Consider the following 27,422-nt stretch of genomic DNA (forward strand, 5'->3'; position numbering starts at 1 on the left):
TTTTCATTTTTGTTTCTAAGCTGTCAAAAAAGTACCAACTACCCAATTTGTATGCAAATACAGCAACAGGCAGATCAAACTTCATTTATTATTTTATGTTTATAAGTGCTCTATTGATTTTATGCCAGAAGAGGACACCAGATCTCATTATAGGTGGTTGTGAGTCACCGTGTGGGTGCTGGGAACTGAACTGAACCTCTGGAAGAACAGTCAGTGCTCATCAACCTCTGAGCCATCTCTCCAGTCCTGAGGGCAGATCAAACTTTAAACATCATTTGCTTTTCAAGGTTGAACACAGATCTCACAAACGCTGGTCAAGATTCTACCAACTGAGCTGCCTCATAACCCTGTTATGTGACATTAAGAAAGCAAATATGTGGTGGTGCACACCTCTAATCCCAGCACTCGGGAGGCAGAGGCAGGCAGATCTCTGTGAGTTCAAGGCCAGCCTGGTCTACAGAGAGTTCCAGCACAGCTAGGTAATGAGATTAAATTGCTCACAATCTATGGAAATAGCTTAATGATTATAGGAATTTATGAGGGGGGGGAGTTAACTCATAATACAGGAAACTCACAATACAGGAAATCAGGATTATAACAGGGTCCTGGAAAGGTGAGGCACAGTCCAATGCTGTTCTCCAGAGAGCTCTGTCTTGATCCGTAGCACCAGCATCCAAGGCCATGAGGTATCTACTACTGCCTACTGGGGCAGTGCTTCAGGGCATGGTACAGACAACCACCCATTACAGCTAGGGCTGTTACAAAGAGAAACCCTGTCTCAAAAAAACCAAAAGACCAAAAAAGAAGCAAATATAATTTTCTGGAATATGACTTTCACTAGAACTATACTGGTAAAAGGCTAATTTATCTTCAGAATTTCTGATATTCTAAAACTAATAGTTAATAAATTAATATCCTCACCCTCCAATACACTTGAAAAGCCTTCATTGACACAGCCATGTTTCCTAGAAAATGCCTCTACCTGGGACTGGAGAGATGGCTTGGGAGTTAAGAGCACTGGCTCCTCTTCCAGAGGACCTGGGCTCAATTCCCAGCATCCACATAACTGCTGATCAGTCTATAACTCATCACAGAGGATCGATCGATCCATCGCCCTCTTCTGGCCTCCAAGGGCACTGCAAGCATGTGTTAAAGCATGCAGGCAAAATTCATCGGATAAAAAATGATTCCTAAAAGTATATGGTATCACTCAATTGGTTAGGAAAGAAAATGCCTCTACCCAATCACATGACTAATTGACTCTCTACCTTCTTAAAAATATTTCTACATTTATTTATTGTGTGTACATGCACACACATGCTATGGCACACATAGGGAGATCAGAGAACTTGCAATTCAATTTCTCCTATAATGTGGGTCTCAGGGATCAAGTCCCCAGGTTTGGTCAATGCTGCAAGCCGCAGAAACATGAAGGAGGAATTCATCTGACTATGGAAAAGCTACTACCTGGAAGAGTTAAGAACTCTTCCAGAGGATAAAGCCAAGCCTCAAGGAAGTATTGGTGATACTGGCTCTTGAATTCAGCTGTGTCCTGCAATGAATTTCTTGTGAGCTATAGTAGCTTTCCCATTTTATTCTTTTCCCAAGAACTTCTAACAGTGTGGTTGATCATTCCCTGGGCACAACTTCCCCTATACATTTGAGGTATTTGGATAACGTCTCCCAGCTGTTAACAGCTATCACACAGCCGAGACCCCTAATTTCAGGCCTTTCTGTAATTATCATTAGCAACATCTGGCCAGGACCATCTCTGGATGAAAGTATTTTATCTGATACACTTCTCAGACCTTCTAAGAACAGACTGCAGATAGATAAGCATCCAGACTATCTGTTAGAAAAGACCAGATGGATGTGCTAATTAAGCTTAACCCTCCCTCTTCCAACTGCTGTCTCTAGTTCTATATCTCTCTTTAACAACAAACTCAGAACTGAAAGGGCTTTTACATATCAGGTACATCAAGCTGTGACACAGGTTGCCTAGCTACGGAGCACACTTCCCCCGCCCTGCCAGAAAACGGGCAGCTGAGTTAAGCGACAGATATGGTTCTAAAGGAAAAAAGGGCAGTTTTATTTTCACCCGTAACTTAGTGACTTATAGGCTCTTAATATTTTTTACCTAACCACTTCTAAGTATATGGTTTAAGCACATAAATTCCCTTTTTCGATCTTTAACTGAATTTAGTCCCTAGTTGATTCATTCCCCGTTAGTCACTTCCGTTTGGGGTTGCTAATAATAGCTGACAATTACTGCTCTTTGTGTGGATCTTATCACCCCTGCTTTTGACCCTGAAAGAATTCAAACCTGGTGACCTTGCCTTGGCCAGAGTATTGCTGATTGCATGGGTGTATAACTGAAAACCTCAGAGAACTAGGGGAGAACTATGATAGGGTAAACTAAGATGGGAAGAACCAGATGGGAAAGAATGAGACGGGAGAGTTAAGATAGAACAGCAGAAAAGTGTAGAGAGAATCAGGCAGAAAAGGAGCTAAGTATGAGAGCAGAAAAGCAGCTGTGTAGAAAGACAACTGACTCAGAAGAATAAAGTGAATGGACTAAAGAGTTTCGTGTACGTAGATTCATTTGACATCATTAAGATTAGATTCCTCAGCTGGTAGTAGATTCTTCCATAGACCCTGGGAAAAGGTTATGAAGGGGCCTATGTTAGGGCTAGACACTAACAGCCTTTGTTAGGATACAAACACCTTATCCACTGAGCCATCTCGCCAGCCCTGAATCTCTACTTTTGTCCCCAACACATAGGTGCTACTTGTTACTCTGCGTTTGTACTCACGCTGTGCAAACCTGACAACCTAAATTCAATCCCTGTAACTCATGGAGGGAAACTGGTTCCCTAAATTGTCCTTTGCCCTCCTCATGAACATGCACACTAAAAAGCCCAGTGTATTAAATTGCTATTCAAACTAATTTCTAAAATATCCTACTTGTGTATTTCAATGAGTTTTATGTTAATAAAACCACTCTCCCCCTCCTTCTATAAGTGAAATAATGTTCAGGAAGGGCATTAATAGTGAAATGTACAAAGTTTAAACATGTAGGTTTTTTACATGTCATTGTATTGCCCATATGTATATATATGTACACATGCATGTCTGGTGCTGGAAGGTGGCTTCAGATTCCCTGGAACTGGAGTTACAAAAGGTTGTGAGCTGCCATGTGGGTATTGGGAACCAATCCAGGCCTCTACAAGAGCAACAAGTACTTAACCACTGAGCCCTCTCTCTTCAGCTCCTCATTGAGTCTTTTTCCTGAAAAATTCAGAGCAGGCTTTTCTACAGACGTGGTTTCCTATCTCTTACTGTCAATGGTTACAGTTTTCAGCATATCCTAGGGTCCATGCACGAATAGAGGACTCTTCCTACTTGTCATGTCTCACAGGCCATTCTATTCTCTCTTTTTTTAACTTATTCTTTTTTTTTTTAAATCTTATTTTTATGTGCATTTGTGTGAATGTGTCAGATCTCCTGGAACGGGAGTTACAGACAGTTGTGAGCTGCCATGTGGGTGCTGGGAACTGAACCCAGGTCCTCTGGAAGAGCAGCCAGTGCTCCTAACCCCTGAGCCATCTCTCCAGCCCCCGTTCTGTTCTCTTGTAGTTCATGTCTGGACAAACCATAATTCCACATTCACCCCAGGTCGGGAGCAAATGATCTAAGAGAGCTAGATCACTTTCCATCTGGCAGTAAGTGCCATGCCTCATCATGGGTTTTCCAGTGACCCTTTAAGCTACGTGTTAGACTATAGCCTGATGACATCACTCATCCTGCCAGGTAGACAACTGAATTTTCACCTGTACTGGGAGCTTTGAATTATGCAGCTGACACTGGATATTAATCATTTAATATGAAACAAACTACAAACAGATCAAAAATTAGTTGACACACTGAAAATGTGTTTAATTTTTAAACAATCTTTCTTGATCCAAAACACTGTTTCTAACTTCCTTCAGATACTATGTTGGCTAAGTTCAGATTTAGATCAGAAGGGAGATAAGTCTTAACTCAGAGTATTTTTTGTCAGACGAAAAACTTTTATTTTTCTTCCAAGGGAACAATAGAGCATTAGCAAAGAATGAGTCATTTTTCAACTTCACATTTGACTAGATTGGCTCATGCTAATGATGGACCCTTGTGGTAAGCATATTCTTTCTGTACAGTATTCAGTGCAGCCTAGGTTCACTCAGTGCCAAAGAGGTAGGTCACAGCACTGAACTGTCTACAGGGATACAGCAGCTGGATGTTTGTGGGGTATTTGGAGCATCACTTGTGCACCACGTGATAACAAACATTTGGAAACAGATTCAACACCGATGAAACACTTCAACTTCCAGAGGATGGCCCCACATATTACACACAAGGAGGCACTGGTCAGGGTTATTTTAAAGTCACAAGTAATTCCAAACATTTATTAAAATACACCATTTTAACACAAGTCTGGAATTGTGATAATGTTCCTGCAATATCAGCCCTCTTCCCTCCAAAAGAAAGATAAAACATAATAAAATGAAAGGAGCATTTAGGCTGGTAAGGGGACACCTATTTAAGCTCTTCCCTCCAATGAGACAGAACTGGGCTAAGAAACCAAACCCTTGAATATATACTTTTTAAAAAAACTTTATCCAACCAGAAATTATCATGTTTTAGGCATCATTTTTGTTTGTTTTATTGAGATAGAGTCTTGCTATATTGTCCAACTATCCTACTTTCTTAGCCTTCTGAGTAGCTGAAACTACCCAGCTACGTGCCCAGTCTGGACAGAATAGTTAGCACTGCAAACTGCCCACTAACACCCTCTCTCCTACTTCTTCTCAGGCAGGATCTGGTGATAAATGGCACATATACAACTCTAAACCATATATTACATATGTACAACTTCTCCCATATACATTCCATACTCATTGCAAAGAGTTCTCCAGTTGAGTAATAACATTTGATAACTGAATTCATTTACAATTAACATCCAATTCATCTTAGAAGGAAAATTCTACTCCTGCAACTTGTTCATTTCAATAAGCATGTTCTTTTATTTGGAGGAAACTGCAGAATTCTCAAATTATACATTGAAATTGCTTATAAATAAATACATAAATTCTCATTTATACCAAGAAGCTGGCTTATATCTTTATCTTAAGGAAGGGAAAGCTATTTTATTTAGAGATTCATATAAAAATAAGAGTTGGTTGAAAACGCTGACTCTTAAAAGTTTCACTTATTTTTCTGAGGTTCTCATGTGATAAACCAAGATCACGTAATAGGAAACTCTAGGGTTAGATTCCAAAATAAAGCTTCAGTTCAAACTCTTCCCATGAGAAATACTATTCATGACTCTGTTTCCCTCACACTAAGTAAGTTGAATCAATTAAACTGCAGGTCTCATCCACGTTACTTTTACGAGCCAGTCCGCAGGGAGCTATAATTCTACCCCTCCTCTACCCCCAGGAAGGACTTCTCACCAAAGAGTTAGGCAACGTGCCCCTTCACTAGGCGTATTCAGCTTTAAAATGAAGTTTAATTTTAAAGGGGTATAATATTTGGGTGTAATTGGCATTTAAAAAAGATTCATTAATGCCTATTACAAATAAATTATCTGGACAGACTCAGTAATTTTAACTAGTGAAACTTTAAAAGAACCACCTGTTTAATAACATATAAATATAATGTCAGCAGAGAGTGTAGAAGTTCTTGGGTAAATTATAATAGCATTGTTACAGGCTTTTCAAGGTACTTTTTGAACTCAGCAAGCCACTGGGCTCCAACTGCTCCATCCACAACTCGATGATCGCAGCTGAGTGTAACGGACATCACGCTAGCCACATCAAAGCTAGAAAGAAAGAACATCAGTGGATATTCTGAAAGAAACCAATGAACCAAAGACAACAGCCACCGAGATGCTGATTCCTCCCTGTAATCCTGCCCGTGGAGATTAGTATTCATTCATCATTCATTCATTCATTCATTCTGGGGACTGAATTTAGGTCTCTCTCTCTCTCTCTCTCTCTCTCTCTCTCTCTCTCTCTCTCTCTCTCTCTCTCTCTGTTTTTTAAGACAGGGTTTCTCTGTTTAGTCCTTGCTGTCTTGGAACTGACTTTGTAGACCACGCTGGCCTCAAACTCAGAGATCTGACTGCCTCTGCTCCCAAGTGCTGGGATTAAAGGTATAAGACACCGCCATCCAGCGAATTTAGGTCTCTTATATGCTATGTAAGTGCTTAACTACTGAGCTATATCTCCAGGCGTCTTAAACAAAACTGTTTGTTTGTTTTCTTTTTTGGTTTTCCAAGACAGGGTTTCTCTGTGTAATAAGAGTTCTGGCTGTCCTGGAACTCGCTCTGTAGACCAGGCCTGCTTCTGCCTCCCAAGTGCTGGGATTAAAGGCATGTGCCATCACACCCATTACCAAAAAAAACCTGGTTTTTAAAGTTCTGAGACAGTTAGCCAGGCTGGTCTTGAACTTGCCAGATAGTTGAGGCAGGCTTTGAACTTCCTCTTTTTTTTTTTTTTTTTTTTTTTTTTTTTGGTTTTTTTCAAGGCAGGGTTTCTCCCATGTAGTTTTGGTGCCTGTCCTGGATCTCGTTCTGTAGCCCAGGCTGGCCTCGAACTCAGAGATCCACCTGGCTCTGCCTCCCGAGTGCTGAGATTAAAGGCGTGCACCACCACTGCCCAGGCCGGCTTTGAACTTCTAACCCTCCTGATTCAGCCCCTAGAACAGCTGTGATTATAGTTCTGCACATGAAGACTGGTTCCACCCACTCTTTATCTTTAGCTCAAATTGACAGCTTCAAAGAAAACCAAATACATCCTGAGAACATGGGTTGCCAAGCTATACAACACAGGCCAAAGTCTGCTTTCTGTCTATTTTTATATAGATCTACTTTCCTGGAAGTCATTAGCATAGTATTTTTGCCTGCTCTCATAGTACAATGGCAAGAAATCAGTAATAGGCCATATGGCCCAAAAAGCTAAGATATTTACTATCTGACTCTTGAAGAAAAAAAATGTACCAACCTGCCATCTAGAAGTCTCAAGTAAGATCACCTCTCAAATATGACTGACTGGTTAGTAAAATCAAAGTGGCTTCCCTTTGCATTTCATGCTGCATTTACTGACTCTACCTAAAGCCATATCTACGTAAAAACCAGTAATAATATAATACAGTCGAGTTGTTCCCAACACCTTCTCCACTTTCCTACTCACCCTTTTTCATTATCTGCTGGGACCAGTTTATCCTCTGAAGCACCAATTGCCAAAATACATGCCTGAGGTGGGTTAATAATCGCAGAGAAATTCTTAATTCCAAACATTCCTAAATTGGAGATTGTAAATGTTCCACCCTAAAGGAAAAAGTATAAAAATAGATTACATTGTCAACATAACCCAGAGAAAATTACAAATATTCTCAGAAAAAGCCATGAGATAATCTTTTATTTAAGAAAGTCTTGCAGGGCAGCATTGGTGCATGCCTTTAATCCCAGCACTCAGGAGGCAGAGCCAGGTGGATCTCTGTGATCCAGGCCAGCCTGGTCTACGGAGCAGAATCCAGGACAGGCACCAAAACTACAGGAAGAAACCTGTCTCGAAAAACCAAAAAAAAAAAAAAAAAAAAAAATAGTATTGACTAGGATACACATTATGATAAGAAACAATGTCAGTTGTGCTGGCTTTCCCATGCAAGTTTGAAAATGCCTTTCAGCTTTTCCCATTTAACTGAACTGCTTTATTTTCAAGACCAAGTATCATGTCTATGTAGCAGAATTCGAACAGACAATGCAACAAAAGCATTAGGCTGACCTTCGGAGTCACACACTCCTTACAGGTCACGACAGCATCCTACCTGGAACTCGTGAGGCTGCAGTTTACCCTCTCTGGCTTTGGATGCTAGAGAAACAACGTCACTCGCAATGGTTTCCAGTCCTTTTATGTGTGCATTAAACACAATAGGAGTGATAAGTCCTGCAGGGGTACTGACAGCAACGCTGACATCAACCACGTGATTTCTGTTGAGAAGGAAAAGGGGATCCAACCCATTAACATCAAGGATTAACAGCTGCAGGGGGCTGGGGAAGCGGCTTGGGGCTGAGAGCACTGGCTGCTCTCCCAGAGAACCCAGGTTCAGCTCTCAGCACCCACATGGCAGCTGACAACTGTTCCAGGGGATCCAGCACCTCCCACAGACATTCATGCAGGCGAAGCACCAATGCTTACAAAAAATAAATAAATCTTAAAAAAAAAAAAAAAACAGAGCTGGAGAGCTGGGGTCTCCCTCCGTTCTTCCATCCTCTGCTCTGGGGGAACAAAAGTGTCAGGCTAAAGAAATACGGATCTTGGACATTTACTTCAGACACTGTAGGTGCATAGGATGTAGCTTTGTGGTAGAGCACCTGCTTATGCACAAATTCCTGAGTTTGATACACCCCACACACCCCCATACACACACACACACACACACACACACACACACACACACAAAGATTTTAGAGGCAATTGTGCTACTGTTCAGAGACGTCTATCCTACACGTTAACTCTTGATGTGTCTTCTCGTTCACTTGTACTTCTAAAAAGATGAAAGGGGATGGGAGAGAACTCCATCAGAAGGCTGATTTCACACTTCAACTTCTCTTTTGTGAGCCGCCAAGTGACTCACAAAAACATCATCATAATCAGCATGAAACAAGCTGGGCTTCCTTTCTGGGTGTGAAGTGCAAGTACACTGGCTGGACAGTCTCTGCAACAAAGCCTGAGCAGACAGAACAAAGGGTGAGAGCAGGACACACGGGGCTGGGGCTGGCAAGATGGCTCAGTGGGTAAAGGTGTCTGCAGCCAAGCTGACAACTTCAGTTCAATCCTGGGAACTCACATGGTGGGAGGAGAAAAGGTACTCCCATAAGTCGTCCTGAAGTTGGCCATGGCACACATGTCCATCAAAGAGAGGGAAGAGGGAAGCAGGAAGGTAGGTAGACAGGGAAGTACAAAGGAAGGGAGGGAGGAAGGAGAACAAAACAGAAAAAGCAGAGACACCTCAGGGGAGAAACCGGAGTGCCCAGGACACAGAGGTGGTCGCGTCTCAGAAGACCAAGCAGGAATCCCCATCTTTTCTAGAGTAGACCAGCAAAGGCCTGAGACACCTGAGTAGCATCTCTGTTGAGACCTGTCCCACTCTGTAGGTCAGGTGGCCTCAACTTCATCTGTACCCTTTGTAGAACTGTTTACAGTAAGACAGTACACTCGAGTATCTCCTCACAGCATTTCCTGTGAGCTGTCCTGGAGTCAGCTGGCAGATCTGAGAGTCGCATCTAAAGAGGGGCAGTCACGTGGGACCGAGGCCCAGGCTCGGAGGTCTGACACCATCTCCAGGTACACAGAATCAGAATGAGCACCTAGCTGCTGCCCACAGGAAACTGACTGGCTCATCTCTGAGGGCCATTGAAAGTGGTAATGTGAGCGTGTGAGCACAGAAAGCAAAGGGAGAAAAAAAAAACCCAAAAAACAGTTTTTTTTTCTTTTAATAATAATTGTAATAATCCTGGGGCTGGAGAGAGAGACGGCTCAGTTAAAAGCCATAAACAGCTCTTGCAGAGGACCTAGACTTGGTTCTTAGGACCTATGTCAGGCAGCTAACAACTATCTATAACTCCAGTTCTAAAGGATTTGGTGCCTCGGGTCTCCTTGGGCATCTGTACTCACATGCTCATACCCACACACAGAGATTCAGATACATAACTAAAAATAAATTTAAAAAATATAATAGAAAAGTGTCTACCTACATACTAGAAAAGGCCCAGGCTTGCGCTGGAATTCCGACACTGATCAACTTACTAACTTGGGACAAGCTACAGAACTCACTGAGCCTCTTGTTTCTTCACCAAAAAACTGGAAGTGAAAACAGCTAACTGATGAAGTGGTTCGAAAGACCTAATGAAATGTACCAAGCCAGTCATGAGCCTATACATCAACAAGTGCTTTTCAGTACAGCTGTCAGAACTCACTGGGATCAGGTAACTGACTCCACTGTGCTCTCCCACAGTCATAAGTAATCACAGCCTTTACTGACCCGTTGAACAGCATCTCAAGTATTTTATGCTGTTTCAAACCCGTTTATCCACAGGTGTCACACACGCCCCATGCCTAGTTGCAGTGAGCAACCATGAGCAAACTGCAGATCAGTGCGCACATTCTCCAGTCAACTTACTGTCTTATAACTGTGTCCATCCAAGAAGAGTTTGCTTCGGGAACTTTCAGACAAGCCAAAGCTGAAGCTTTTATGATGAAGTCGTTGACAGAGATCTTTCCTTTCCCTTCAAGCATCTGTTAAAACAACAATCAACTAGTTTTATTAAACTCCCCCCAACCCCGAAGGCTGGTTCTTTTGTTTCATGGAGGCCTTAGGGGCTATGTGTTTCCTGCTTGGCACCGAAGCAGCTGAACACCCTGAGTTATGGTATGTTGCTATTTTCACTCAACTGAACCAAGTTGGCTTTTTCTTTTTAAAAGATCAAGTAAGCTGGGCAGTGGTGGTGCACACCTTTGATCCCCAGCACTAGGGAGGCAGAGGCAGTCAGATCTCTGTGAGTTCGAGGACAGCCTGGTCTACAGAGCGAGATCCAGGACAGCCAGGGCTACACAGAGAAACCCTGTCTCAAAAAATCAAAAGGGGGGGAGGAGGATTAAGTAAATGACAACACCACTAACAAATGTTTCGTTTAGAAAGAGGAAGTAGAATCAAATCCCTCAGATTAGGAGTGAAATGGGGGACACACTGTCTCTCCTACATAAAAAAGAAGTACTATGAATACCCAACCCAACAAATCAGACAACCCATTCAAATTTCTAGGAAGAAACAAACCAATAAGGAATACAAGCTCAGAATAAGCACAATCAAAGAGATGAAACTGGTCATGGAAATATGCTCATACAAAAGACTAGATCACACGACTTTTGTTTGTTTGTTTTCCAGACAGGGTTTCTTTGTCCTGGACCTAGCTCTGTAGACTAGACTAGACCAGGCTGGCCTAGTCTGCAGATCACAGAGATCCACCTACCTCTGCCTCCCAAGTGGTGGAATTAAAAGCCACCACAGCCCATCAACCTTTACAGCTTTACTGGCCAATTCTACCAAACATGTAAAGGCTAATATGAACTCTTCACCTAGCCTTCTAAAAAATGGAGGAGCAAGTTAACAATTCTTCCATGTTAGTCTCATTCCAAAATCAGACAAAAACCCAACAGTCTAAAACCTAAGCATTATCTTACAAATATACCAGAAAAGCCCTTAACAGAACACTAGCTGAGAAAACCCAGCCACTAGCTATGACCAAATGGAATTTGTTTCAGGAATGGACAGCTCAGGAACATCTACAAATCAATTCAAGTGTGCAAAGCAGCATGTAACTATAGTCTCATTTACTCAAGAGGCTTAGGCAGGGGAATCATTTGAACCCTAAGATCTGGGCGTCATTGTGAGATCTTTTTCCTTAAAAGAGAAAAAGATTAAGTAATGCCCTAACAGAACCGAAAAACCACATGACTGCTTCAACAGCTCAAAGACACTTTAACAAAATTCAGTAGCATTCACAATAAAAGTTAATGAACTTAGAAGGAACTTCCTGACGATAAAAAAGATATACAAACTCCCATAACTATCTATCCTCATACTCAATGGTTGAAAAGTTAGTCCCCCTAAGATCAAGAACAAGACAAGATCTCCAGGGGATCTGTCCCCCTCCTCTGGCTCGCCTCTGTAGACACCTGCACACACATTCGCAGGTACCAAACACACAAATAATAAAGCTTAAAAAAGAAAAAGAAAGAAAAGAAAAACTGATACACGCTACAACATGGCTGAACCTTGAAACCATACGATAAATAAAAAGCATCTGGTCAAGACCAGACTTCATGATTATTAGAGAATTCCACATTCACCTACTGCTAATCTTCCAAGTCAAAAATGTAAGACTGGGGAGAATGGAAGGGTTGATGGGATTGTGGCAAAGGGCTACTTGGGGTGATGAAAATGCTCCAAAGTCTACTGTGGGAACGTGGATATATGCTGAAAGACACTGAGTAGGACACTTCAAATGTGTGAATGGAGCATGGCATTAGAATGGTACGAATAGCTCAAAAGAGCCATTCAACATAATACCTCAAGTACATTGGATACAGCTATCTATTTAAATATTTTAAAAATATTTATCTGCGTGTGTGTGTGTGTGTGTGTGTGTGTGTGTGTGTGTGTGTGACATCAAATAGGAGCCTGTGGAGGTCAGAAGAGATGCTGGATCCCCTGGAAGTGGAGTTACAGACAGTTGTAAGTGGATGTGTGGATGATGGGAATTGAACATGGGTCCTCTGCAAGAACAAGTGTTTTTAAACTGGAGCCGTCTCTCCAGCTCCATTTCCATATTTTGACAGTAATTGCATGCCATTATCTTTAATCCCTGCAGTTATTTTCACTCTACAGTGTCCACTGTGTGCTGGATACATAATGTTAACGCCTGGCTATGAAGCAGTGAGCAATACACAAAAATTCTGCTCTCGGGGAGCCCACTTTCTAAAAGCATAAGTAACAGTCAAACATACAGCATCTTACAAAGTGCTGTGTGAACAGGTGGAGGGAGGTGGTAAATTTAGAAAGTGGTCAAGACAATACTTTCCAAGTCCTTAAAGAGGTGAAGGAGGAAGGCACATGAACAGCAGGCTGTACACTGAGAGAACACAAGCACAGGAGTGTAATACTGGGAAAATAAGAGAAACAGCAGATAACCAGAGTGGCTTCAGTGTGACAATAGGAGAGAAGTCAGAAGAGTCCTGCACACTACTCTAAGGAGTTGATGGGGGTCTTTTGTTCTACTAGTTTTTAAAAAATTTATTTTATGTGGTTGAGCACCTTCCTCATTTGCTCTCTTATTTATTAATTTATATTTATTAATCATTTAATTATTTATTTTTGAAGGCTTATTTCATGTGTATAGGTGTTCTGCCTGCATGTACATATTTGCACCATGTGTGAGCCTGTTGCCTACAGAATGAGGGTCTATAGCTTGGAACTGGAGTTACAGGTGGCTGTAAGCCACCATGTGGGTGCTGGGAACTGAACCTGGATTCTCTGTAAGAGCACTCTTAACTACTAAGCCATCTCTCCAGCCCACTCTCTCTCATTTTTGGAGACAAAGTCTGTCACTGAATGCGGAGCTCACCGACTTACCTAGACTGGCTAGCAAGCAAGCACCAGGGACCCTGTCTCTGGCCTCCCGGTGCTGGGGTTACAGGCAATCAAAGCGCCTGATGTTTTATGTTAGTGATGGAGAGCTTCATACTCGTGCAACAGGCACTTCATGGATCTCCATCTCCTAGCCCTATTTCCACTCTTAAAGCCTTTAACCCTTATGATCCTCAACCATCTCTGCCAATCCAAACACTTCCTGTTTCCCACGGTTCAGCCATATTTGTCTTACAGCACTGTGAACTCCCTGACCATCACTGGTCTAAACTGTGCTGAACCCCTCCAGTACTGAACACACACAGTGCAACTCAGCACACAATTGAGAGGTAGCTTCATAAAGAGACTGGTCTACAAATGAATACCGTCACCTTCATAAAACCATCGTCTGTCCTTGTCACACTTAGTAGTGCCCCAATTCCATTATAACTCAAAATGAAGACAGACTGCTTCATGCTCTCTGTTCCCAAAGCTGAGCTCAGTGGGCAGGTAATGTCTGACTACAAACACGTGAGGTCACTTCTTAGCTACCAAAGTAAAGCAGCCTCAAGCATCAAAGCACAGTGAACTCGCTAGACAAATACCCACCCACAGCCAAGTGAGTCTTTTTTTTTAATATTTTATTTATTTCTACTTCATGTGCACCTCGTGTTTTGACTGCATGTATGTCTGTGTGAAGGTGTCGGGTCCCCTGGAACTGGAGTTACAGACAGTTATGAACTGCCATGTGGGTGCTAGGAATTGAAGCCAGGTCCTCTGGAAGAGCAGCCAGTGCTCTTAACCACTGAGCCATCTCTCCAGTTCCCCCAAGTAAGTCTTAATTAAATGCTAAATTTTAATAAGAGTTACCAGAGAAGCCAGGAGGTGGTAGTGCACTCCTGCAACCCCAACATCAAGGTCAGCGCAGCCTTGTTATATGGAGCTCCAGGTGTGAGGTACATAGTGAGACACTGTCCAAACATTGCAACAAATCAAAAAAAGTTAAATGAGAATCCCTCAGGATAGTCTCTCCTTAACAATTCAAGTGACAGGAATTTTCTATCATTAACTGGCTTCTAATAACAGAGCACATGGGCAGCACTGTAAAGCTTGAGTGGGAAACACAGAATTTCCAGGTTTACCTTATTAAGCTCCTTCCGTACCAACAGCACCTCTCCCATATTTACATCAATGGAAAGGTAATAATGAGGTATAGTCTGCTTCGACTGCATTAGCCTCTGTGCAATCACCTGAAACCAGAGAGATTTCAATATCAGTTCTCTTAACTGAGTCCAGACTTACCTAACTCAGTTGCTTACCTCTTCACTCAGCTCCCTGGTAGCTTACCTCACACATCAGAGCAGGAAGACAAAGGACTGCACCTTCTAATAGACTAGCCAAACAGAGACTTCTTTATCCCAATGACCCAACTGACCAAATCAACCTCCCTTACGCTAATAATCCAACATTTTCAACTAGCAATGTCCTTTTCGGTGTTTTAAACTATGGCACAACTAAACAACCAAAGTGAAAATGCCCAACAGCTCTGGTTCCAGACTGTGGTGGAGCTCTTACTCGGCGAATGTTGCTGATGGGGATATCTGTGAAGACACCTGTAGGAGTTGGTGCCACTCTTGGACCCGGGACAGCCATGGCAGCTGCTGGAGCCTAAGAGGGGAAAGAAAGCAGTTAGTGACTGTGTCGATCTTAGTGTAGGCTGGAGGACCACCCTGAGGTGCTACTGCTGTGGAGGACTACCCACCAAAGTGAGACAGCCAAGTTCTGAAGAATAGCTGGCTCCATCCCAGAAGCAAAGGGACTCGAATTAGACTGCGCAATTAAGAGGGTTGTTCTTCATTTTTTTTTTTTAAACTAGAACTCTAAATCATGTTTTAAGTGTTATCATTTTTTGAGGAAGAGTATATTCAATGACTGTTTTTTACTGACATTGTAAAGGCAGTCAGGCATGGTGGTGCACAATTAAAATCCCAGCAGCACTCAAGATGCTGAAGCAGTACAATTTCAAGTTCAAGCCTGGTTCCTCAGCACCACCAGAAAAGGTGAGGAGCTGTTGTGGAATATTATTTTAAGGTGTGTTACATGTGTTTATGCTGTGGGACATTTGTTTAATGATGCAAAGATATGTTGCATTCTTTTATGTTGCATTTGTTTAACTCTACGTTACTGTGCCTGTCTAAAATACCTGATAGTCTAGTAAAGAGCTGAACAGCCAATAGTGGGGCAGGAGAGGGACAGGTGAGGCTGGCAGGCAGAAGAATAAATAGAAGGAGAAATCTGGGAGGAGGAACGGAAGCAAGAGAGATCAAGGAGTGATAAAAGAAGGGGCCAGCCAGACACAAGGTAAGAAGGAAAGAAAAGATACAGAAATAGAGAAAGGTAAAAGCTCAGAGGCAAAAGGTAGATGGGATAACTTAAAGTTAAGAAAAGCTGGCTAGAAACAAGCCAAGCTAAGGCCGGGCATTCATAAGTAATAATACGCCTCCATGTGTGATTTATTTGGGAGCTGGGTGGTGGGCCCCCCAAAGAGCAAAGAGCTAAAGAACAAAAACAACCAACAACAGGGTGCAGGGGTGGAGAGAAAGCAAAGCATTTTTAAATTGAAGAATAAAAATACATATATATATATTTTTTTAAAAGGCTGCCATGGGGGAAGATGAATCAATTTGACCAATTTTTTTCTAGAAGTGGGCCAGTGTAAAAGGTATTATAATAACTAAATTCCACGTGCAGAGCCCTGGGTTCAGTCCCCACAATAATAACAATTTTAAGAAGCCAAATATAACTCACAGGAGCAGCCTTAGAAGGCACAAAAGAGTCAATATCCTTCTTGATGATTCTGCCTTCTGGTCCCGTTCCTGAAGAAACATAAATATTACATATGTGACAGCAGACCATTGGCTCTCCAAGGTCAGCACTGTGACCCTGAAGAGACAATACTGGTTCTTTGCAGCTACTGCAAATAGTAATCATTTTTCTTCTAGACTTTCATCTAGTTAAACTGAACTCTATACTTTGCTTATTTCCTTACTTTTAAGTCAGGAAATACTGACAGAGATAATACAGATTATAGTTTATAAATCTAAAAGGAAAATTAGCTGTTGGCTATGGTTATCTAAAAAAACAAAAACATCAACAACAACAAAAAAACCAAAAGAAAAACCTCAACTCATTGAACCCTGAAACAGACTCTTATTTGACCATAAAGTATTTCTTTGTAAGAGATTGACAATTTTCTGAACAAATAAACCTTTTTTCTTCAGAATGTAATAATGGATGATGATGTAACTGCAATGATCTCATCTTTAGAATCATTCATTTCCCACAATTTACAGGTTTTTCACACTAGCCAAAACTAAACCAACCCGTGCCACAAACCAAGGAGCAAACACTGCAAGGCCTTTGAAAGGCCTACTTCCCTCACAGGCTTAACTGTTTCAATTTCCCCTCCCTCCTCCCATCTATAACATCTCAGGTTTAGGCTTAGGCCCAAATACATCATCCTGACCTTGAAGCAGATTTGGAATTTAGTTATTATAATACCTTTTACACTGGCCCACTTCTAGAAAAAAATTGGTCAAATTGATTCATCTTCCCCCATGGCAGCCTTTTAAAGGATTCCCGTTGTGTGCAGTTCTTCCCAATTCCTTTCCTTCGTTATGAAAACAGAGTTGGCTAGAACTGTTTATCCTCACCAGGAGCTCTAGAACAGAGGTGGCAGTACCTCTATTAGATCCTCGCCTTTTCAGCACACAGAAACCATAACCTCCCTCTGCAACCAGTGCTGAGCGTGATGCCGCGGCCCTCCATCCCTCAGGAGGAAATCAGCCACCGTCAGTTTGCTGAGTTAGCCAATGCTTTTCATCGCCTTGCCTAACTCCCCAAGAAAGTACATCAGGTGATGGTAACCAATATGGATAAAGGGAAGAATACCAGACTGGCAATAAAAATGCAGAGTTCCGTCACATTAGACAGCTGACCACAGTCACCTGTTTCAATTGCAGGATGGGCATTACAGCAACAGCCTTGTTCACAGCAACATTGTGAAAATGAAATGGGACAGTGAGGCAAAAGGTGGTTTGCACCAAAATACACGTTATGGGGTGATCGTCAGACCACCTGGACTCCACAGCCCAGGGCTTAAGCCTCAATAGTTTCTTCCTCAGTAGGTAATGTTTGGCTAAATTTGCTAAGCACCCTGCCCCTCTATTTGACTTCTGGTCCTTTACAATGGAGTTTTGTTTGTTTCTTTCTTTCTCTTGCTCCCTCCTCCACTCAGTAACTTGGGTTTGGAGTGTAAGCCTAGGCCCTGTCCTCTCAAAAACCCAAACTCCCAGCCAGGTATAGTGATGGGCACTTGAAATTTCAGCACTCAGAAGGTAGAGTCAGGAGGATCAGGAATATAAGATCATCCTTGGCCATATACCAAGGTTTGAGGCTAGCCTGGGCTACATGAGACACTGTCTCAACCCCCCCGCCCCCCACCCTCTGACTCAATTCTTCAACTCCCTCTGAATTTCCAGGCATCTAGACATACAACCTACTGTCTCTCATCTACTAATCATAATTAGTCCCATTCATTAAAGTAAATTTCATCGTGATTCTCATTCTCTTGGGGACAACAATCCAACTCAGACTTCTGAGTTCTTTCATCTATCAAACTATGTTTTCTTCCCACAAACAAAAGCCCCCTGCTCCTAGCTTCTAAGGTCAAATCCCAGACCATGTTATTTCTAGTTCTAAAACATCTCTTGAGGGCTGATGCAATGGCTTGTGGGCAAAGGTACTTGATATATACATCTAATGACCAGAGAGTTCAATCCTCAGAACCCACAAAGGTAAAAGAGAACCATCTTACAAAGTTGTCCTAAACTCCACACATATGCCTTAGCCCTCACACATGCCCTTCAGCCCCAATAATGAATAAATAAATAAGCTTAAATCCTTGAAATCCATAACAGAAACAATCTTCTTTTTGCTAGCACTGTGATATGAGAAACACAGGATATGTGTGGTCTTTGTTCCAAATGATAAGTATTTGTTTTTTTTTATTTTCAATCAAGCTTCTTTACACCACACCAGTTTATGCTAATGAGGTGACTGAGGGCGGGGCATCTGGATAAGGGACATCAGCCTAGTTGGCCTAAAGACCAAACAGGTGATTAAAGGATGGTAACTTTCAGTCTTCTTTCCAGTCTCCTCCCCATCTCCTCCTCCACTCCCCTGCTTCCTGCACCAATTCCACTAAGAGGGACTGGAAGTGGAATTCAATGAACATTGGCCAGTGATTTAGTCAACAATGTCTTTATGACGATGCCTCTATGAAAATAATGCTTTGAATGGTGAGATCCAGTCAACTTCCTAGTTGGTGCAGACAGCAATGTGTTGGAAGGATGGCAAGCCCAGAGAATAAATACATGGGTGCTCTGTGCATCCCTCCCCACTATACTTTGTCCTGTTCATCTCTTCCATTGGCTGTGTCTGAGCTGTACTCACTACAGTAGACTAATAGTATATAAGAAGGTCTATCAGTCATTTTAACTAATTTCAAACCCAAGGAGAATTGGCAATTCTTAACTCATGGCTAATGAGTTACACAAACAAGTGGCCCTGGGGACTTTAAAAGAATCTGAAGTAAGAGAAGTCTTACACCGTAGTCTCACACTAACTCTGGGTAGTTGATGTCAGAACTGGGCAGAACTGTTGAAGACTCAGTTGGTGGTTATATGGAAAAAACTCCAAGTACTTGGTGCCAGGAAACACCACACAATCTAAGCTCACTGGGTCTCGGCCGCTTCCACCCTCTACTGCAAAGTCTCATCACCCCTACCCTACTCCAGGGTGGGGACAGGGCTCAGTGGTGCAGAACTTGCCTAGCAGGCACAAAAGCCTTGTTCAATTCTCAGTACAAAAGCAAAAAAAAAAAGTAAAACGAAGGAGACTCCGACTCCACTGACGCTTCCATCTCACTAGCCCTGACCTTCCTGCTGCCATCGGTCCCTGTCCTTTCCTCCCTTTGGCCCCTCCCTGCCTTCCCCAAATGACATTCTTCAGGAACTGTTAGAGCATTCCCTTGTAAAACTAGAACTCGCTTATCTTCTCATTAGTGACTCAATGTTGCTTGGGATAAAAAGCACACGCTTGACTGACTAACTCAGCTCAGAACTGAAAACCTAAAACAGATGTCCAGAAGCTTCCCAGAACCCAGCTGGCTCCTTTACACTGTTCCCAACCCCTAGGAGACTCCTTTATGATCTCTCTGGCCTCAGCCCTTCCTAGACTCATCCCCAAGCTTATCAGATAACCTTAATTTACAGATCAGACAGTAGCAGGCAGGATTCTTATTTTCCACCAACCAACCATCCATAATCTCAAAGCAGACAAAATGTCCTAAATTCTACTAAAAGCCAATCCCATTTCTTTTTATATTCTCGAGAATTCTGTTTCCTGCCAAACCATTCTGTCCCATGTCACCCCAATTGTTTCTAATGGACCAGATTCTCAAGGAGGGCAATTTGCTCCCCAGGGGACCCTGGCAACAGCTGAAGAAATTTTTGTGCCTCGTGAATGTTACCATTCACACAATGCTAGACAAGTGCTCTACCACTGTGCTACAGCCCCAGCCGCCTCAGTGGTTGGCTCACTCTGCAGCCCAGCAGGCCCTGAACTTGTGATCCTTCTGCCTCAGCTTTTGACCAGCTAAATTACAGGCATGTGCTACGAGACCAGCTTCTTTGATTCTTCTCACCACTGTCTTCTAACCCCGCTCTGCTCCGCAGGCTCCGTTGTGTTCCTCAAGCATGGCAGGTTTGTAGGACCCCAGACCATGTGCTGCTGGCATTATCCACCTCTGCCAAACGCTTTTCTCCAACACTTCACATGGCTGGCTCACAGACGACTCCTTGTCTTCCAGATGAGATCACATGCCACCTCCTTGGAAAGATCCTCCTCACCCACCCTGCCTAAAAGTCACCATGTCCTGTCACCGTCACTCATGGCCAGGTTTATCACTGAGTCTATTCCTTTTTAGCTCTTTAGTCATCTCAGTTCATAATAAAAGTTTAGAGCCAGGACAGCTAATAGGTTTTCTCTGCACAAGCACTGTTTACTTATTAATCTTCACAACTTATTAAGTATTATTTTTATATACAAGTTACAGAGTCAGAAAAGGTCACACTGCTAGCATAAGGCAGAGCTGACATTTAAACCTGAGCAGTCTAGGTCTGGATCCCATTCTTCACTATGGTAGACTTCTGCTCACTCATTCTCTACTGTTGGCCAGTGAAGTCGGAATGTTCTCCATCTTATGCGCAGGTACTTGACACACAGACGGTACTCAATAACTATCTGCTTAGCTAAGAGTAAAGAGATTGCTTAATTAACCCTGCCTGCATGAAAACAATACTAGGATTCTTCAATTTATCCCTCTGTTCAAATAACCAGTGCCTCTAACTCTCCCACCAACGACCCACTAGCCTAGGTTCTTCAGGCAGTTGTTAACTCAGCCCCTCTGCTCTATGAGACGCCTTACCCTTGTCCCCGATGCTCAGCACAAAGGATGAAGAATGGCAGAATCATGCTGTCTTGAGATCAGCTTGACCTCCAACAACAAAACAGCAGCCTGGTGGTTGGGGGAAACCAGGCTGAGTGCACACAACTACAGATCTGAGGACATAATTGTAGTTTCCTTCAGTGACTATGGCTGGTAGAGCAGGGACAGGCAGCACAGGGTAATGGGAAGAATACAGAATTTAAAACAGGACCCAGTGGTTCAGGCCTGTGAGCCTAACTACTCAGGAGGCTGAAGATAGAACTCTGCAAGTTCAAGGCCAGCCTGGGCAATTTTTTTTTATTCTGAGATGCTATCTCAAAATAAAAGTAAAGAGAGGGGCTAAGAATATACATGAGTGTTACAGTACCCGCCTAGTATAAATTAAATCTTAGGTTCAACCCTCAGTATCAAATAAAAATTAAATAAATAGATGAAAAAAGGGAAAGAAAGAACCGGGCTGTTGAGAGGCTCAATGTGTAAGGTTGTTGCTGCCAAGCCTGATGACCTGACTCAACCCATGCACGTGGTGTCACGCTGTCCACAGAGGTCAGAGGACAGGAGTCAGTTCTCTGTCTCCACCATGTGGGTCCCGGGATAGGACAGTACTCAGGACATCAGCAGCACCTTTACCTGATGAGCCTTCTCACCAGCCCTGTTTGCTTGTTGCTACACTCCACCAACCTAGCACTGAGATCCATTACATAGCCAAGTTCTATAACTCAATATTGCTCAACAAACACATACACTTTTGCCAACAAGTAAGAAAGACAGGGAGAATTACGGGGATATGAGAAGGGAAAGGAGCCCCTCACTTTGAAGTAGACTGAAGCCTCTCACCAGCTGAGAAGAATTCCAGCAATTAACATTTGCTGAAGGTTGTCCCCCTTCCGAATGATAAACCTGCAATTTTCTAGGACGCTCACCAGAAACCCCACTTACAGTAGAAGACCAATACTAAAGCCCTGTGCACCCCTAGTGGCTCCTGGTTACATTATCATATTGTAATTCCATCCCCTGCACCTTCAGAGCCGCCCCATAATCTCATTTACCAAGGGAAGGAGGGAGGGGGAAGAAAGCTGCCAAAGTGGTACATACGGCCAATAGTCAGAGATTTCATTACCGCTCTCCCTGGTAGAGCCACACTTACACTTGGGTATGTCTGACCTTCTAGGACTCCCCCTTAAAAATCCCATACCTACATTTGGGTATATATTACTATTTCTCTTAATCCCCATGCTTTAAAATCTTCAATAAAATATCTTTTAATAAACTACACCATTCTTTCATTCTTTTGTGAGCATCTTTCTTCTTTTTTTCTCCTTGAGACAGAGTTTCTCTGTGTAGCTCTGGCTATCCTGGAACTCACTCTGTAGACCAGGCTGGCCTCAAACTGAGAGATCCACCTGCATCTGCCTCAGGAGTGCTAGGATTAAAAGGCATGTGCCACCACACCCAGTTTATGAACAACTTTTTATCCTGACAAGTCCTGAAACTCTTTTCTGCATCAAAGCCACAAAACCTGCGTTTTCCTGAGTCGAAGTCCCTAAAAGACTAAGGGAGCTCCTCAGAGTTCTGAAGACAAATGTGGAATGATGTTTCCTTTCCTCATCATTACTATTAAAAGATTTCCAGGCCGGGCGGTGGTGGCGCACGCCTTTAAGCCCAGCACTCGGGAGGCAGAGTCAGGCGGATCTCTGTGAGTTTGAGGCCAGCCTGGGCTACCAAGTGAGTCCCAGGAAAGGCGCAAAGCTACACAGAGAAACCCTGTCTCAAAAAAAAAAAAAAAAAAAAAAAAAGATTTCCTATGACTAGAGGAACATACAAATTACATAGGCGATAAAATAAAACACAATGACACTTTCCCTGCTCCATGAAGGAACAAAGATATCTCCTTCCCACACAGTTGTATGCCCTGGTCTTAGGGACACCATTTAGCTAAATTTTAACTTTATAACGTCTTTCTTTACAAAGAACTTACCTTTAACTTGGGTGAGGTCAATCCCTCTCTCTGCTGCCAACTTCTTTGCAAGAGGGCTAACGAATATCCTCCCCTTTGGTCCAGCAGGAGGGGCTGAGGGTGTAGGCGCTAGAGGCTGGGGAGTGGGAGGAGCAGCTGCCACCTTGGAAAAAAGTTAGAAAGTATCCACTGATCACTGCATACTTTATACTGTAAGTCTTTATAATAATTAGTGATGTTTACTTTCTTCCCTGTTGTTGTTGGAGGTTATTACTCTTTGGCTCTTCTGGGGGGCCCGCCACCCAGCTCCCAAATAAACCTCACACGGAGGCTTGTTCTTAATTATTAACGCTCGGCCTTAGCTTGGCTTGTTTCTCACCAGCTTTCTTTAACTTATTCCATCTACCTTTTGCCTCTGGGCTTTTTCTGTTCTCTTACTACTGTATCTTACTCTTTTTTTTTTTTTTTTTTTGGTTTTTCGAGACAGGTTTCTCTGTATAGTTTTGCGCCTTTCCTGGATCTCGCTCTGTAGACCAGGCTGGCCTCGAACTCACAGAGATCCGCCTGCCTCTGCCTCCCGAATTCTGGGATTAAAGGTGTGCGCCACCACCGCCTGGCTGTATCTTACTCTTACTCCATGGCTCGCTGTGTGTGTAGCTGGGTGACTGGCTCCTGGTGTCCTCCTCCTCTGGCTGCTCGATCTTCAATCTCCCTTCCCAGATTTCTCCTTCTATTTATACTCTCTGCCTGCCAGCCCTGCCTATCCTTTCTCCTGCCTTGCTATTGACTAGTTCTTTATTAGATCAGTAGGTATTTTACACAGGCACAGTAACAAAGCGTCACAGAGTTAAACAAAAGTAACACACCTTAAAATAATATTCTACTACACTTCCCAAAAGACCACAAATGCACTTTTCTGGCTTGACTAACATACAATATGAATGACAAGAACACTTTCTGTCAGAGACAGAAACAAGTCGTGATAATAAAAGAGATGTAGAATTAAACTGACCTGTGGTTGTGTGATATTTTGATCGTACTCTGACAATAAAGCTTGCCTGGAGTCAGAAGGTGGAGCTAGCCACTAGCTGACCAAAACCATTAACCATAGAGGTTTTGGAGGACTGAGGACAGATAGGAGACAGGAAGTAATAAAGCAAGTCTGAGAGAGGACTCAGCCCTTTGGGATGAGGAACGGAGAGATAGAAGGTCACTGGTGGCTGCTCTGATGTTTCTCTCATCTTTCAGGTTCTTACCCTAATATCTGACTTCCGATTTTTTATTGGTAAAGAATAATTAGATAAATGCATCAGACTTGTGAATAACATACTTATCACCTGTCATTTTTCCTCCTTTGAGACTTTGTAACCCATGGTGATCCTCCTGCCTCAGCCACTCCAAGTGCTTGAACTACCACAGGCCTAGCTTCTACTACTTCTTTATTTTCACTGAGGAGAACTAACCTGATTTCTGCCTTTACTCACTTCAGGATATAAAATGATACCACCAGGTCCAATGTCTCGAGTGTGTTAAGGAATGGACTACACTGCTCCGTGACAACATCCCCATCAATATAAGACAGTGAGGAAATGTGCACCTTTTCTAAACCCACAGAGGTATATGCTGAAGAGTACAAGTGTATGATGCTAACATCACATCAGATCAGGGTCCAAAGTCCAAAATGCATGTTCATCAACTACAATACACAAATACCAGAACTGAAAATGAAAACAAGCATTTAATAAAGCAACAGAAAATCTGGAGTGAAAGCATCACCTCTCACGGGCATGATCTTCACACCCAAAGCAGGAGGTTGAACATGTAACTCAGTTTTGTTCTCAGCAGGACTCAAGATGGTGGCAAACTACTGACCATCATGTGGACAGCACATGCTATCCACCACAGGTTAACAGGTGTTGCCGGTCACTTCCCTACGTGTCGGCTCTAGACACACAGGAACCTAGGCTATCATATGGCTGAAAGAATAATTTCCCAATCCAGAAGCACACCTACCGGGGGTGGAACAGGTGGTGGTGCCTGTGGCTTTAAGCTGGTCACTTCCGTTGGCCTGTAGTCTGCAAAGGCTGGTATATCTTCCTGCTTTTCTACTATGATACAAAGTGGGGTTCCCAGGGGAACATCCCTTGTGCCTTCAGGGACCAGGATTTTTGCCAGATAACCTTCTTCTTGTACTTCAAAGCCTTAAGCAGAAAGAAAAACATTATGGGACCAAGACTCCATCATTCTTACAACTTTACCAGGGTTTTTCAAGTAAAAGGTCTTTCACATTCAAACTACTGGCATTGGTTTGGTTTCGTTTTGCTTTTACAAACTACTTAACCTCTCTGTGACTCTATTTCGAGTCTGGAACATGGGAACAGGAACAGTATAGTCAACCTTCTGTCCACAGGTTCAGCATCCCTAAATTCATTCAACTGTAGGTCAAATGTTACATTGTGCATCTGAACTTGGCACATATACTTTCTATTCTTGCAACTATTTCCTAAGTAATGCAGTGTAACAACTATTCACACAGCACTGTTGCATTAGGCATTAGAAGTAACTGGAAACGATTAAACGATTAAAGTGTACTAGGGTAGAGGCATAGCTCAGTAATAGAGGCCCTACTCTACCCCCCAAATACTATATCCACGTACACAGGGAACTCAAGTCTACAGACTTCTATCCTTGAATCAGTTTGCCAACACATTACCAAGAAATAAATGACCGACTATACCACCCTCATGTAAATGTTAGGGATTTAAATCAATGTTTTTTAAGTACTTAGAAACGGTCTCCAGAACAAAAAAAAAAAAAAAAAAAAATCAAAAAATGGAGTTGGCCCTCCAAGTCCTGAGATCAAAACAATCTGGGAAAAAAACCTGCACCTGTGCTGAACACATACGAAGACGTTTCTGGAGATCTGGAGACTCTGGTGGATATGGAGATAACTATATCTGTCCTACCAGAACTGCAGACAGTGGTTCATTCTGAGAGTTACTGACAACACCTCAAGGGCAGCCCTTGTGTGGAACTCACAGGATTCTAAGATGGTATCAGATGTACTGCTGAAAGTCAGTTACATGGAAGCCAAATTACCAGAACTACCAAGCAGGATAGTAGCACAGATTTCAGCACTAAAAGTGTTCTCAGAGCGTCTCAAAGGCTGTACTTGACATTATGATAAATACTCCAACGTGATGAAATACAGCTAACACCGGGGTCTGGGACCACAGGTAATAGGTTATTCAGTTACTGTTTTCCTCAGCTGAAATAGAGGATGCCAAGCTCAAAGATAACCTGAGCAAGCATAATAAGTTCAAAAGTTCAAGACCAGACTAGATTACAAAGCAGAGTTCCCCGTGAAGAAAAACAGCAGGGCATGGGTGGTGCATGCCTTTAATCCCAGCACTGGGATCTCTGAATTCCAGGCCATCTAGGTGAGTGAGACCCTATCTCAGAAATTAATTAATTTAATTAAACTAAAAATTTAAAAAAGCAAAATTAAGCTGCTAACAAGGGCCAGTTCTGCCTTCCAGATCTCGCTTTCTGCAGTTACACCTCTTCTTGATGAACACATCTCTAATGAATCCTTCTGCTTCCCAACTGGGAATACTCAATGAAGCTGGGCAGAGGTGATACAAACCTTTGATCTTAGGTTTGGCAAACACCTTTACCCATACCAACTCATTTTGCTTTTTTTCTTAAGACAGAATCATTTCTTCTAATAGAAGCTACGGGGAACCAGGCAGAGTTGTGCAAGCCTATAATCCCAGCACTTGAACTTGGAGGCTGAGGCTGGAGGACTGCAGATTAAAGGCCAGTCTCATCTCAAAACAAACAACAAAACAAAAACCATTTTAAAACTATGAGGAAGTAGTATGTGAAAAGATGAGATGGAATTGCTCCGGTGGGATGGAGGGTCTTCCTCTTTGGTTCAAATTGCCCTAGGCTACCTTAAGAATGGCAGGTGTGAAGAGCAGTCTGACCACTGCTTCCTGATGCCTCCTACGTCCTGCTATGCCTCTATGGTGGGATGGGCCTCCTGCTTCTAGAAACTATGGATAAGTTGGCAAGAAGTTCAAAGTACCTAGGATTATCAATAAGTGCAAGCACAAATGCATGGCTGCTGAGTGGATTTTGTTTTTGAGAATAAAATAAATCAAAGAAGGGGCACATAGAAAGGTGATACATATGAAGACTGACAGGCATGGGTTCTGTTTTTCCTCAAAATCATCTGAAATTCTCCAGCCCCAGAGGAGGGGGAAGGACTTTCTTCCTCCCCCGTCCCTTCTTTCCTGTGGGAGCCCACAGAGGTGAGACCTGAGCTTGCTTTACCCAGCAGGACTGCATAAGATGATGACTGGACCATGAGCCTGGGTACCAGGTGTTTGAAAGGGTCTACACTTGGTTGTAACTAGCAAGGAGGAGGTCTTTTGCTTCGTCCCTTGGCATTGTTATAAAAAGCCTTTTGAATGAAGTTCTGGGCCGGGGGATAGGATCCAGGCCCTCCCGAGGCTATCCTGTGTTTCTATCAGTTACCCTCCCTTCTATCCTTCTATCTAAGTCTCTTTTTTTTTTTTTTTTTTTTTTAAAGATTTATTTATTTATTATGTATACAATGTTCTGCCTGCATGCCAGAAGAGGGCGCCAGATCTCATTACA

The 27,422-nt window shown here is 42.8% G+C and overlaps 1 protein-coding gene across 1 annotated transcript in view; it reads right to left on the minus strand.

The window, feature by feature from the left end:
- Nucleotides 1-4,049: 4,049 nt before the first annotated feature.
- Nucleotides 4,050-27,422, minus strand: part of Dlat (dihydrolipoamide S-acetyltransferase) — a 29,438-nt gene continuing 6,065 nt past the window's right edge. Inside the window, exons 6-14 of the mRNA XM_059267839.1 lie at nt 24,771-24,958; nt 22,779-22,920; nt 16,039-16,106; nt 14,806-14,898; nt 14,373-14,480; nt 10,225-10,340; nt 7,870-8,032; nt 7,233-7,369; nt 4,050-5,860 (exon numbers count right to left, since the gene is read on the minus strand). Of these exons, the coding sequence (XP_059123822.1) occupies nt 5,731-5,860; nt 7,233-7,369; nt 7,870-8,032; nt 10,225-10,340; nt 14,373-14,480; nt 14,806-14,898; nt 16,039-16,106; nt 22,779-22,920; nt 24,771-24,958 (1,145 nt within the window). The 3' untranslated portion in view covers nt 4,050-5,730. The remainder of the gene's footprint in view (nt 5,861-7,232; nt 7,370-7,869; nt 8,033-10,224; nt 10,341-14,372; nt 14,481-14,805; nt 14,899-16,038; nt 16,107-22,778; nt 22,921-24,770; nt 24,959-27,422) is intronic.

Source organism: Peromyscus eremicus, chromosome 7, assembly GCF_949786415.1.
Source record: "Peromyscus eremicus chromosome 7, PerEre_H2_v1, whole genome shotgun sequence".
Lineage (NCBI taxonomy): Eukaryota > Metazoa > Chordata > Mammalia > Rodentia > Cricetidae > Peromyscus > Peromyscus eremicus.